The following is a 14,680-nucleotide window of genomic DNA, read 5'->3' as shown; positions in this document are numbered from 1 at the left end:
GTCTCTTGCAATTGTTTACAGGGATCAGGTTTCTGAAGCTCAGTAATTCAGAACATCTTTTCTTGCCTACAAAAACAGAAACATATATACCAAGTTTCTGACACCTAATTCGTGCACCGCACATGGATACAAGCTGTTCACAGTAGAGGGCATCATCATAGTCATGTAGCAAAGCAGGAATACCTGTCTATATTACTGATTGATAACATTCATGAGACAAAAAGAAATGAAAAGATTGACCCATTAATAGAGAAGAATCTAATAGTCTGTCCTGAGACACACTGGGTGACTGCTGGGCTGTTTTCCTCGTTCACACTTGACCTCTCTCACCCTATTTCTCTCAAGATATGAGAAACAAATTTTAATTTATTTATGCCCAGTTAAAACGTGTGTGGGAAACCAAAAAGCAATGCAAACCTCTCCTGGAAAGGAACAAGTGACTGCTGACGATGTGATTTCTGCGACACCATTTGAATCTGCTTAAGGTTTCCGTTAGCTCCCATTAGCAGCATAGGGGAGAGAGACCTCCTGAACCTTCAGGCTGTCTTCTTCCCTTCACCATCTTTATTCTGAGAGCAGCATCTTTGTTTCCTCTTCTTTCAAGAATAAACCAAAGCCTGTAGGCTTGAACTAATCACGGAAACAGACAACAGTCTCCAGAGTAGGTAAATGAGATGATTTGCTGCCACTGGGAGCAAGAGATTGTACTTCTGTTTTTAATTACTACTCATCTTTTTAAAAATGTCAATTGTTCATGTATGCTATAATTAAGATTAAGAAAAAAAAGAAAAGAAAGTAACCTAAGGGTATAATGTGTAAATTTTTTAAGTTTCAGCTATATCGAGGAGGCATGCCCCAAATTTTTTTATATATAAAGGCAAAAGGCAAAAGATAAAGTGCAAGTGCCAATGTTTTGAGTCATATTCAGATGTGGTGTGAAGCCTGGGTCACTTGCTCCCACCTTGAGAGCTCCTAAATCTCATTTACTCTGAGGTCTAGGAATATAACTAACTTTGAACAGCTTCAATTTAAGCTGTACAAGCTTCCCATTGATTGGAGAGTTCCATATAGTTGAAATGTGCAAGTAAATACATGGAAATACGTAATGATTAAATCCCCACCTGTCCCAGTGTCTGTGCACACAGTATCTGAGTCACCAAGTTCATGGCTGTTGGTAGGTATTCATCACCAAGTTTCTCAGAAAACCACAGCCATTTCTGCCCAAATAAAACAGAAACAAAGCTAGGCGACTCCCAGCAAGTAGACACTCTGCCTCCCCCGTCTCATCCTTACAAGCAGCCACCTCAAAACAAGGTTCCAAAAATAGTCAAGGGACACCTGTCTATGCTAAGAAATGACAAAAAAGTAAAAAAAAAAAAAAATAAATGTACATTTTTTTCGAGAGATAATATTTTCTCAACACAAATGCAACTTAATATCTGGGCATTGGAAAGCACAATAATCACTCTTAGTGGGATTCTGTTTTCAACATTATTTTCTTCAAGTATAAAATGAAGGAACAAAGTGTACTTCCTGATTAGACAGCAGGAAAATATGATATATATGTATATATATATAGTCTGAAAATATTGGCATATCATATCAAAAGGTACCAAATTTTATAAAATAATACTTCAGATAAAAATATGTAATCCTTCAAGAGAGAACATTTGCCAAACGGTTTGCAAGCATAAGTATAAGTTGTCCTAAAGGAATTTTCAGATGTGCATTTATGGAAGTATCCAGGGCAGGAAGGCGTCTCTTGCAATTGTTTACAGGGATCAGGTTTCTGAAGCTCAGTAATTCAGAACATCTTTTCTTGCCTACAAAAACAGAAACATGTATACCATGTTTCTGACACCTAATTAGTATACAATAGATACAATCTCTAATTAGTATACAATAGATACAATCTGTTCACAGTTCTGCGGGTAAAACAAAACAAGGTGCTGCAGAGGTGGCTCAGCCCTGAGCTCAGTTCCTTGCACCCCCCCCACCAGAGGCTCGCTTGGATTCAATGCCCTCTTCTGACCAGTGTGGGCAGAAGAAAGTGACAACAGAACTGTTGGGGGACGTTAGATAACTTCCATTCTTAAAAGACCTTATCTATTTTCTAGGATCGAGAAAAACTCATCCGTAGGAGAAAGCACAGGAGAAGCTCGAAGCCAATCAAGGTAACAAGGGAACTGTTATCAGGATGCTACAAAGAGCCAAGAAAGGGAGGCACGCCAAGAAACCTTTCTGCAAAGATGCGATACATCACACTCTTGAACTGCAAAGTCTCTAGTCATTTCTCCCCCTAGAAATACTGTGTTTCTTGTATCCTAACCTGAAAGACTATGATTTCCTCTAATCAGAAGCTACTGGGCTTAACGTTAAAAGGTTTTTCTGACAAGTGGATGTGTTACATGTTGAGAGTAACTAAGCCATATACATGATCAATATCTAACGTTGAATCATATCAGCTTCTGATATCTGTCCTGTAATTGATTAAATATTATCGCTAGGCAAATATTGATAATGACATTCTCAGTCCACCATTATGTTTCTAGGCTCTAATACACAAAAGCCCCATTGTTTTGATTTCTGTGCTTGCTTTTGATTTGGTTTGGATGTGGGATTGGATGACCACAGTTAAGACCCTATGACCTCCTTCGCACGAATGCCTCCATATTCAAAGCCCCTTCGGCAGATTTTAAATACTGAAAAGAGTAAGATGTGTTAAGTAACCATGGCATAGAATGTTAAGTGAACACTTTATAGAGACTTTAGGAAGACAGCCAAATATCCATACATTTCCCTTGAATAAATCAGAAGTAAAACAACATGGGAAAGGGTGACTTGATACTGTGTTCCTGCCTAGAGTTTGTATTTCACCAAAGAAGCCTTAAAGGACCTGTGATCTCAGTGTTCATCTATATCTGCCCTAGTGAATGGACTTTCAATGCACCGTCTTTCATGAATTTTAGTCATATTAGTAAGTATAAACTTTCTCTCCACTTAGAGGCCTGTTTTAGATCCATTCATTGGCTATGACGAGGACTCTATGGATTCAGAAACGTCATCCATGACCTCCTTTAGAACAGACCGGACACCTGCTACCCCCGATGATGACTTGGATGAAGTAAGTTTTGCCTTTTCTCTGGTCCTGCATGATATTGTCACCAAATCCTCCCTCTAAGGGGAAGGAAAATCACAAAGTGATCCTTTAACACTGGCCAACCTTGAAATCATTCTCCACTTTGATAATCTTGAAAGTAAGCATCATCTGTGTCATATAATCTCCCTAGGGAGTTTTCAAACCTTCGGTTTGGCACTATAATTGAATTACACAACAGAAAAGTGACTTTCCGAAAATGTTCATCTGCATGAAAGAGAGAGCAAGCCTAGGAGGTTTCTGCATTCTGTCTGAAGCAGGGTTAAGTAGAGTCCATCAAAACGATCCCGTGAGTTCAGTTGCATTGAACACAACTACTAAGTCGGGGTTAGGAGCATGAATCCTCTCACTCCACACTCATGAGTCTTTATAGGCAGGGTTCCATGTAATGCTAGTGGTCCCTGGGATTCTTAAATAGCTGAGAGTGTCCATGACTTCTGATCCTCCTGCCTCTACCTCGCAAGTTCTGAGATTACAGGGGATCTCAACTCCTATATCTATATGTCTATATCTATGTCTGTGTCTCTGTCTGTCTGTCTGTCTGTCTGCCTGTCTCTATCTATCTATCTATCTATCTATCTATCTATCTATCTATCTATCTATCTATCTATGTAATGGTGCAAAATGGACATTATACATGCTAGGCAAGCACTTAACCAACTAAACTTCATCCCCTCATGCTACGTTTTTGACCAAATTCTCTGGTGATGATTAAATTATGCCCCAAATCTAAGTTCTAAACTTGAGAGAGGCTTTAGGATTTATAATCAGTTAATGATTTATTTGTTTATCTAAATGCATAGAAAGAAATGAGAGTAAAAGTTTAAGTATCCTTGCCTCAATTTTACATCCAAACTTTGATTGTGTCTTCTTATTTGGATCTAAAATTGGTTATTATTCAAGGCCAAATGGAAAGTAATCACTAATGTAAAAAAAAATAAATTTCTTTCATTAAAATAATGTCCTCCATATTTTTCCAAAATACATATTGAACATATTCTGAATTTTTAGTCTTACTGATAATTCAGAATTTCAAAGAGAATCAAATAAATCATAACTTCTTTACAAGCACAGGATGCAGACATAACATAATTAATTTTGAAATTTTTGCATTTCAAACCCCAAGAGTCTAGCTGCTGAAGAATCTGAGCTACGATTTCGACAACTAACAAAAGAATACCAAGCCCTCCAAAGAGCATATGCCCTCTTGCAGGAACAGACTGGAGGCATCATTGATGCTGAAAGAGAAGCCAAGGTGAGTGTGGGCCTGAAGAGGTCTGGGATTAACTTGCAGAGGTAACATCACAAAAGCACTGTGGCCGTTAAAATGTCAGCAGCACATTGTGCTGCTTTGTCCTCTGCGGCTTTTGAAAAGTTCCTTGCTTAAAAAGAATTTTATTTTGAAAAGTTATTCAAAAAATTTTTTGAATAAATAAATGAAAAATTGCTATTGAAAACTCATTTTATTTTTCAAACGTAATAATTAGGAACTTTCTTTTCTGAATTAAGAAGTGCAAAACATTGCCTATCAACTCACTAAGCATTTCACAGACAATATTTCAACAAGTCCTTGTGTAAGATCTCTAAAGCAGATGTTTTATAAAAGGATTTAAGATTAAGAGATTATTGAACTTTCCCTATGTTCCCTATGTTACACATTCATGTTCTTTGTAGAATGTCATAACTGTTGTTTATAAGCCTTTCATTGACAGAAGGAAGGACAAAGGATGGACAAAAAAGAAGGAAGGAAAGAAGGAAGGAAGGAAGGAAGGGATGGAGGGAGGGAGGGAGGGAGGGAGGAAGGAAGGAAGGAAGGAAGGAAGGAAGGAAGGAAGGAAGGAAGGAAGGAAGGAAGAATATTTATTTATGCATTCAGTCAGTCAGTTTCTCCTTGCTGTGTTCCACATTTGGCACTGAGAGTGCTAAAAACTTCTATGACTATGACTTTTCTCCTTGATAAAGAAGAAGAAATGATATAGAAGTTAAATACACACAATGAGGTTAAATTATCCACCCAGAGTTCTAATATATTAGGACTTGAACCCAGCCCTCTAACTGCAGAGTCAGAACCACCAAAAGACCCTACCTTATGACCTTTGGCAAGAGAGAAGGGGCATGTATCTACACTGGTGTTGCCCCACTTTTCCTTTTGAAGGAATTAAAATGTGCCAGGAGATGCCACGGCAACTACTCTTAGTAGTTTAGAAGGGAGATAGGTATTACAAGTCTTTGTTTAAAGTAGAAGCATACACACACACACACACACACACACACACACACACACACACACAAACACACACGAAGATATGCTTAAAACTATGATTTGGGACAGGCCATGCACCATCGGAAAGAAATGTTCTCCTGTACTCATACGTTTGCCTCAGTACCAAATAATATTTGAGATTTTCCACTGGTTTTGCGATTTTTTGCTAACCTTACATACTGTCCTAGGAATGACCAATAAAATAAAAAGTTTTCAATTTCAAAGGTGTAGATACCAGAGCACAAAGTTGGCTCTGAAAGAATGCATAGCACTCGAAGAGGAAACTAAGACTTATTTTCCCTCAGATAACAAGTTCATTTACATTACAGAGCAGCCATGAGTTACCAGCAAGGATGTAGGAAGCAAGGATGCCACTTTAGGTCAGAGGTGAAGTCTAGGTGGTGAGTCTGTAGTGTAATGGGAGTCTTTAAAGGACAACTAAAGAGTGTGACTATTAGCATGATGACAAACGGGATCCCAGGGAAATTTATTGAAGACTCTAGATCTTATTATATCATGAAGGCAACTTTGCAGAATTCTTTTATTCTTGAAAACCCCTCCCCTACACAAACAAACTTGTTAAACACTAGTACAGGACAACACACTGAGTGGCCATTTTACTCACTGAACTCTGGAATTTTGATCTCACCAGGCACAAGAGCAGCTCCAGGCAGAGGTGCTGAGGTACAGGGCCAAAATCGAAGATCTGGAGGCAACACTGGCTCAGAAAGGGCAGGTAGGTGCTTGGTGCTAGCTCTTCCACAGTGGCAACGGGTTCACTCCAACTCTCCTCTGGCTCACCCCATGCATGGGTCACGCCCAGGACATGGCTTGGCTCACCACAGTGACCTTTCTCAGACTGTGTCAGAATGTAAACTCTTCCTGTCCCTGGTGTTATTCTCCCAGAGTTCAAACCCAGCCACAGCGGTGAATGAAGTTGGGCAAGAGAGAGGCCAGTGGGAGAGAAGCCCGGGTCATCTGGGCCTAGAGCTGTCACAAACCGCTAAGGCAGTGTGCTGCCCTCCCCTAGCCGCATTCTTTGCCTCTGTGCTACATATATGGTTCTACATTGTAATGTTCTCCATTCATATGTATTGAGCCCGTGTGCATTCTGACCTGTTTCACTTTTTGCCTGTGTGGTCACTTCTGAGTCCCCAGAAGGCTGGTCCTGGATTATTCAGACTGGAACAGGTAGAGGGTAGAAAATGACAATGGAGAGAGGACTATTTTGTTTTCCTGGCAACAGAGTCTTTGAAAACGCTGCTGGAAAGGGTGGGCGACATTTACTAGAAACAGTTAACCCTCTGCAGGCAAACTGGGTGGAAAGGACCTGGCTCCGGCCAGCTGGTTTTGAGGACACATTACTACTCCTTTCGTGGCACTCTGAAATGCTGACTGCGCGATATTCTTTGTCAAACAGGATTCACACTGGGTAGAAGATAAACAACTTTTCATTAAGAGAAACCAGGAGCTTTTAGAAAAGGTATGTTGGGAGCACCACCCTAGTGGGGCAGAGGAGAAAGTGATGATCCAGGAGCAGCAGGGGGTGTTCTCAGGAGTGGCACAGGGGCCAGGGAAGGGGAGGTTCTCCCACGGCTGCTCTGTCCTCTGCTGCGTGCTCAACTGCATCCCATTACCATCATCACCATCATTTCAGTGGCCCTCGTGCATGGCTGCAGACCCGTGAGGATGTGATTCCTGTACCCTATCAATCTGTTATCCATATATATGTACTGTATATATGCTGTGTGTCTATATATGTGCGTGCATACACGCTCATGAGCATCTCCTGTGCGGTTGTTCACCTGTCCCCCACCCCCCACCCCCAAATCCTCACTGCACAAGCTGTTTGTGTAAGAAAGTGGCAGAATATATCTGTGCTCCAACTTACACAGACTATATTCTCATTTTAGACATATTTGCTAAGCTTGGCTATTTCTTTTCTTTTACACCTTAAAGGAAGGGATTGATTTTTTTTTTTTTTCAGAAGCATCCAAAGCACAAACCATCATCCCCAGGAAATTTGTGAGCACGCTAAGATACGTTTCTACCCAGTAGATATAATTAACCACAGCCTCTTGCTCTCAGGCAATTTAACACCATAGAACATCTCAAGGTTAGAGGTAACTTTTCCTGTAGTACATTTTTTTTTTCTGTAATCTAATGAAAAATTAAAAACAAATCTTACACTTGACACAGACAGACTTTAAAGCTTTCTGAACATAGGAAAGTGTTCTATTGATTAATTCAAAATACTGTGGAAGTTATTTTAGCCTTATTTCCACCAATCTTTCCTATAATTGATAACCAGCAAAAAAAAGAAATGGTCACTCTACCCTGGTCAGAGTGAGAAGGATAAAGATATCCTCATCGCGTCTGGAAAGACTAGTGTCGTCTGCCTTTCTCCAGATGAGTCAGCACTGATATATGGAAGTGGCAAGTGCCCCAAATTCAGACCTTAAGGCTTCTATAAAAATGTGGTTAGGAGAGTCTGCTCGCACAAGTGCCTGGCTACTCAAGAGGCTGAGGCAGGAAGAACAGAACTGAAAGGTCTACTAAGGCTACACAGGAAGTTCAAGGTTAGCGTAGGTAACTTAGTGAGACTGTTTTAGAAGAAAGATGAAAGAGGAGATTCTGTGGTAGAGCATCTAAAGCTCTGAGTTTAGTCTCTATTACAAAAGAAATGAAAAGGCTAAATAGAAAGAAGGGAGAGAAGAAAAAGTCAGTCTCATGAATGAGCTGAAATTTGTGAATGACTGTTCTAATTCTACAGTAGCTGTCAGGTCCATTGATCTCCCAAAATATCGTATCACAGATCCAATATATTGATCCAAGATCCTAAGAACAATAATCACCTACGTAATCTGAGCCAATTAAAAAAAAATCATTTGACTACAGATGCTTTTGACGAGGAGGCTAGAGAGATGGCTCAGCATTTAAGAGCACTTGCTGTTTTTCTAGAGGAGCTGAGTTCAATTATAGCACCGACAGCAGGTGGCTAACAACACTCAACTCCAGCTCCAAGGGATATAACACCCGCTTATGAGCTCCTTGGCTCCCCATATCCTTGTAGTCATACAACACACACACACACACACACACACACACACACACACACACACACACACAAGTGGGAATGGGAGTGCAAGTCAGAGACAGAAAGAGATGAACAGGGTGCATGGTGGATAACACACTTATTTGTCATATTGATGAATGTCACATAGCTCCTCACCACTGCTCTGCTGCTGTTGTCCTATGAATCTCAGAGACGTCCAGGGATGTGTCACTACAATCCTTTATCATGCAATTGATTCCCAGTTTTCTTTCTGATTTTCTTGATTTCTTTGGTACATAGAGGGATTTTTGAGCTGTGTCTTATAAATCCAAAACAGGAATCTCTCACAAGCATACACACACACACACAAAAAAAATCCTATGTATTTTTATTTTGTTATATGTTTTGGAAAATAAGATTTACTTTATCATGAAAGCCATTGCTTTTGCATTTTTACATTTAAGTTTTTAAACTGTCACTGTGTGTAATGATCCTTCCATAGTTAGTGGTGATAAAGAAAGAAGTACAGAAGACAGAAAAATTATCAGATCCCTTAAGATCTATCTACAGGAGTCTCAGACATGAGCCCTTCCTGAGTGGAAGTCACATTGACAGATTGATGCACATCTGACTTAATCCTATACCTTATGCTTCATCAGGTTGTCCAGGGTGCCCTTGCGAAAGTCATACAGGACAATAGTGTGTACCTATAGTCCTAGTTGGCTGGAACCCTAAGACAGGAGGATCACTGGTGGCCAGGAATTTGGAGCCAGCCTGAACCTCATAGAGAGATCCTATGTTAGAAAACCAACCAATGAGTAACAAATAAGAAGCAACAGCAAACAGCTCTACAGATGATGAAAAAGGAGATGCCATTTCTGAGTGTTTGACCTAGCAGAAGTCCATGGGGAGGTTAGAGCTGAGCATTCAGGGAAGAGAATGACTTCCTCTGAAGTAAAGAACACAGAGAAGTGTTTTCCAGGTAGATAAGGACAGAGAAAGCTCCTGGGAAACACAGGGTGGATCAGAACATACTGTTCATACATGCATGTGTGCATGAGTGTGTACATGCGTGAATGTGTGCATGTGTGTTTGTGTACACACGTGTGTGTCTGTGGGTGCATGGCTGCAGGTTCACCCATGGCTGTGCAGAGATGGCACTGGTAACACTGAATACTGAATGGTCAGGTAGTGGACAGGGTTTCTAAGGTTTAGAATTCCATCTTATGGAATCTCACACCACTCTCTTCAACAATTCTCAGTTTTATAGGTAAAAGCTGTTTGAAGCAATTATGTATTTTAGAATTACTACAAAAATACCCATCAGATCTTATCAGCATGCAAAACATTGTATGTTGGGCAAGAGTTGATTAGGTTATACCCAGAAATGTATATAAGGTCTAAATTAACAGCAACTGGTATTTTTAGAGCTAAGTGTCAGTCTCCCTCATAAACACGCTTAAGTCTATTCCGCGCACACGATATCTGACCCACATGGAACATGTGAGTGTCTCAAATTCACTGTCTAGAGGAGCTCTAGCCTTCATGTCAGGGAAAGGTTTTTTCTTAGCCTCTGTCTCTGTGCTTCCCCGAATCAGCTAGAAAATGGCTACAAGGAAAACCAATCCTACCTTAACCATATCTCCGTTGGGATTATTTACATGATCTACAACAAATCTTGTTCGCTGAGTGGATGATTTGCGACCACACCCATAGTTGCTCTGCCAAGGTGTTCCTTGCGATGCTCACCTAACTCCAGGGTTTACTTTATCAGATAGAGAAGCAGGAAGCAGAGAATCACCGGCTACAGCAGGAACTTCAGGATGCCAGAGACCAGAATGAGCTGTTGGAGTTTCGCAACCTAGAACTGGAAGTAAGGAACTGCTGATGTTAATGATGGCATGGGCATGACTTGTGCAGGCAATGAGTTAAGCATTTCAGAGGTATGCTCTTTTTTAAGACCCCAGAGGTAGTTCAAGATAATATAACTGTGACAATCAAGACTACGCCATGTATCTGTCTGGTAATGATACGTTTTAAAGAAGCTTCAGACTGTCCTCATAGGGACAGTGCTTTCTCAACAGCTAAGTGATGGATTTTAGGAAATGTCTACATCATTCTGGCCAAACTTGAGGTGCTTGTTTGGGGGATTGGTTGTTTTTAAATAAAACATATCATATCACATATCCATTGTAGTCTATGAAATCTGACTGAAGTTCTGGGTGATGACACATTCCTGTTTGAATTTTTCTATAATTTTTGCCACTGAGATTCTTCTTGAGATTATGCCAGATGGTAAAGTTAGCCATCAGTGTGCTCCAGTGGAGAGAAGTGGCTGCCCCTGAAGCCTGTATATCTTCTCTATAAAGAATGAGATGATCACATGTGCAGAGGCTATTTGGCACCAGAAACCTTCATAGGAAGCTGACCCTGTGATATCTGAAGGGTGTAAATATTCATCCTGTTTAAATTCCATCTGTACTTCCATATTTTTGTGAACAGAAATCTTCAGGGATGGATGGCACAGTCTATAAATTTTCTCCCATATTTTTAGTTGACTGCTTAATTCTCTAACACTCAATTTAGTCATGTATATCTTGAGGTTTCGTTTTTTTTTGTTTTTTTTGTTTTTCCCAATGACACATTGATAAATGGCCGAAATAGTATAAAGAGAGAACTGGCTTAGCGTTTAACCAGCTGCTGCTTCTTTTTGCTTCTTCTGTATTCCAAGGAGAGAGAGAGGAGATCCCCTCCATTTAATCTACAAATTCACCCCTTCTCAGATGGTGTGAGTGCCCTGCAGATCTACTGCATGAAAGAAGGTGTCAAGGTAGGCAGACATCAGATCTTCTGTGTGTGCGGACATCAGGAGAGCAGGGGACTGGGAAAGGAAAAGCCGCTCGTGGCCACTCTGTAGGTCAATCCCCAGATAGCAGGACGAAAATAGCCATACACCTAACGGAAAATCAATAGGACAGAAAGTGAATGTTTAACAGATTTACAAAAGGTATGAGCAAAGAACAGAGAAGGGTCATTTAGGTCACAGGAACATAAAGAATGGCGTAGGATCAAAGCATGCATTAAAATAAACAGTATTAATCACCTGGGGGAAATATAAATAAACTCTGTGCTTCAAGAAACAGAATTCAAGTCTGCCTGATAGAACATGCCATGGGCCCCTTTATTGAAGCTTCCCAGGTGCTGTGGAGTTTTTGAGGGAGAAGAGACTTTTGAAGTCCTCCAGTCATGGCTGCTTTTGATGGATTTAATTATAGGATGATTTTTGCCCTTTGGGGGAGGGTCTTGGGCATCAGACCATGTAGTTTACTAGATCAAATGTGGCTTTCTTTAGGACTTAGTGGGACACATTTCAAATACTAAGGATGAGATGACATGGTTCTGTTCCCCAGAAAATATACTACCATGCCAGGCATGAGGACTTCCCCCTGAGGTAGAGAGGGGTTGCCCTGTTATTTACCTTCTGCTCTTCCTGCTACCACTGAGGGGCCCAGTTTGCTCCTCTCTGCTATCTCCGGGCCTGCCCTAACTGCATCTCCTTGACTTTGCAGGATGTCAACATCCCTGACCTCATAAAGCAGCTTGATATCCTAGGTGACAATGGGGTAAGTCGTGCCCCGATTAAATATGGTGGGGTTATGAATTGGCCTGAACAGAGTTAGGAAATCCTTACCAGTGTGCCAGGTATAAGATAATAGCAAGAAAGACAGCATATCTACCTAAGCATGTACCTCCCCAGAGAGAATCCCACAAGCCCCAAGCAGACATAGCGATGGCTGGAAGGTAACTGAGGAAGGAGATACGGTTAAACAGCTTTTCATAGAAAGGGTTCGGGTTGGAATGCAGACCACATCTGCAGTGATTAAAGCTAATTACTGCCTGACTGCTGCTCAGAGGCATTCCGTGTAAAATTAATCAGCCGGGCGGTCAGAAAGTCTGCTAAACACTAGGGTTGTTGGCAGCCCTGTAAAATGAAACAGGAGGCTATAATCCTTTTTCTTCTTAACAGCTCACTCCAAGCAGAGCCAAAGCCTGTTAATTCACGGGCAGCATCACTCACAGTAGCAAAAGGTGAATGGCTCACCTAGTACATTGAGGAATGTGCGCCATTTTCCCATTGAAAATTAGAACCATTGAAACCTTGTCAGAACTGCTGTGGGGAGAAAGCTCTTTCTTTATTCTGGGTTTCCTTAGTGTGACGTCTAATGAAATGTGTGTACACTCACACAAAGCACTCGACTTTGCATGAACTCTTTATGAGGAATGGTTACAAGTAGGGGTGTGCAGAGGTTATTTGCAGGCATTCTCTGTCCAGAGTACACATGTTCTCCGTGGTGTAAGTGTCATGAGCATTTTTACCTTATCTTCTGCCTCTTGTTTTTCACAGAACCTAAGGAATGAAGAGCAGGTGGCCATTATTCAGGCCAGCACTGTGCTGTCCCTGGCAGAGAAGGTAATGAATGAAGTTGGCATTTCTAGTCATCCAGTGTTGCTGAACTTGGTGTCCGAGGGCAGGAGAGTGCAGAACCTACCCCTGTGCACCCAGCCTTACATTATTCAATATGTAATAAATGGGATTCAACCCAGGAGCATGCGATCAGACAAAAGTCTAGAATTCACTTTGTGATGGATAGCTATTTTTTTACTCCAAAGACATCTGCGAAATATAACATTCATCGACGTGGAAAATCTTCTCAGTTACATTATTCAAGCAATCCTGGCAAACTGGGAAGCCAGCGAGAAGGGTTTTGCTGAGAGCTGGTAAAACTAGAGTTGCTCCAGTCACAAGCTGTTCCTTTAGTTTGTGCATACACCATAGAATCTGTGGCTTGATTCTGGATGATGGCGGCTTCAGTCTGAAAGCCCGATGATCTTGGAGTATTGCTGACCCCTTGTGTCTACACCTGGTAAATGAGAGGTGGAGAGAACCAACACAGGGAAGCCAGATTCCTGGTTGTTCCCAAATGACTGGAGAATGAACCCAGAGCCAGATGTGATGGTACAAATCTGCATTCATAGAATTTGGGAAGGAGAGAAGCAAGTTCAAGGCCAGCCTGGTTTACATAGCAAGGATCTTTCTCAAGAAAAAAAAGAATTTAAAAGAGACTCTGCACATAGCATAAAGTCACATGCACATACTTGAATAAGATGAAAGGGTTTTTTTGTTTGTTTGTTTTTGTTTTTGTTTGGTTTTGGTTTTGCTTCTATCTATTAAGCTGCTGTCTTGATTCTAAAGGGCATAACAATCATGTTAAAAGTAACACAAAAACCTGAGTACTACTCAGCTCCTTTGAATCTGAAATCAAATTCTACAGGTCAAAAAGCATTGTTCTAATTCTCAAAATAATAACATAAAGATGAAGCAGGGGGATAGTACTACAGAATTAAAAATACAAAATATTGACATGATCCATTTATTGATGTCAATTTAAGCAAATTGCATTGATGTGTTCTAACTAAAGGTATTTGGCTGATCATTTGGAAATTTTTAATATTGACTAGGTAGCAAATGATAGAAGAAGCTAATGTTGGATCTGCAAAATGTGAAAATGGTTGTTTTATTTGTTTTCAGGTTTAGAAAGGCCTTACTTTTCTGTCTGAAATACATGCTGAAGTGTTTGCATTTGGACTGAAAGAAGAGTGAGAAGTTGCTATTTTAGGACCTGTTTCCCTCAGAATTTAATTAAAAACCTGATCGTGTTCTCTTTCCTCTCCCTAGCAGTTTAATAGCACCACATTTTTCCTACAGAACATGCAGAATTCAAAATTTACCAAGAATCCTTTGGATGGAAGCCTTACCTACTGATTCCTTCAGCATCCCTCCCCTCTAAACTCTCTATATTGTCTCCCCTCCTTTTTCTTATCTCTGTTCTTCTCTGTCATTCTCCCTCTCTTCTTTCCTCTATCATTCCCCATCTTCTCCCTACTTTGTCTCCCTCCCTGCCGTTCTTCTCCTTCCTTCTTTCCATCCCCACTATGTCTCTCTGTCTCTCTCTCCCCACCCTCTCTGTGTGCATTCCTGTGTGTGTACAGATGTGTATGTGTTCCTCTGTGTGTGTGCCAGCGTGCATGACATGCATTTGTATGTTCCTGTTCATTTGTGCATGCATGTGTGTATGTGTGTGCATGCATGCATTCCTGTGTGTTTGTGTGTATGCATGCAAGTGTGTGTGTGTGTGTGTGTGTG

General features: G+C 40.8%; 1 protein-coding gene across 1 annotated transcript in view; it reads left to right on the top strand.

The window, feature by feature from the left end:
- The window catches only part of Jakmip2 (janus kinase and microtubule interacting protein 2), a 146,084-nt gene that overhangs the window by 117,083 nt on the left and 14,321 nt on the right, over positions 1-14,680 (top strand). The window contains exons 7-17 of the mRNA XM_029546811.1: positions 408-436; positions 1,179-1,365; positions 2,118-2,174; positions 3,005-3,124; positions 4,284-4,412; positions 6,073-6,156; positions 6,841-6,903; positions 10,250-10,348; positions 11,207-11,305; positions 12,045-12,098; positions 12,881-12,946. Coding sequence (XP_029402671.1) covers positions 408-436; positions 1,179-1,365; positions 2,118-2,174; positions 3,005-3,124; positions 4,284-4,412; positions 6,073-6,156; positions 6,841-6,903; positions 10,250-10,348; positions 11,207-11,305; positions 12,045-12,098; positions 12,881-12,946 — 987 coding nt within the window. The remainder of the gene's footprint in view (positions 1-407; positions 437-1,178; positions 1,366-2,117; positions 2,175-3,004; positions 3,125-4,283; positions 4,413-6,072; positions 6,157-6,840; positions 6,904-10,249; positions 10,349-11,206; positions 11,306-12,044; positions 12,099-12,880; positions 12,947-14,680) is intronic.

This window comes from Mus pahari, chromosome 15 (assembly GCF_900095145.1).
Source record: "Mus pahari chromosome 15, PAHARI_EIJ_v1.1, whole genome shotgun sequence".
NCBI classification, from domain to species: Eukaryota; Metazoa; Chordata; class Mammalia; order Rodentia; family Muridae; genus Mus; species Mus pahari.
The sequence above is the reverse complement of the archived record's forward strand: the minus strand, read 5'-3'. Positions and strand labels throughout refer to the sequence as shown.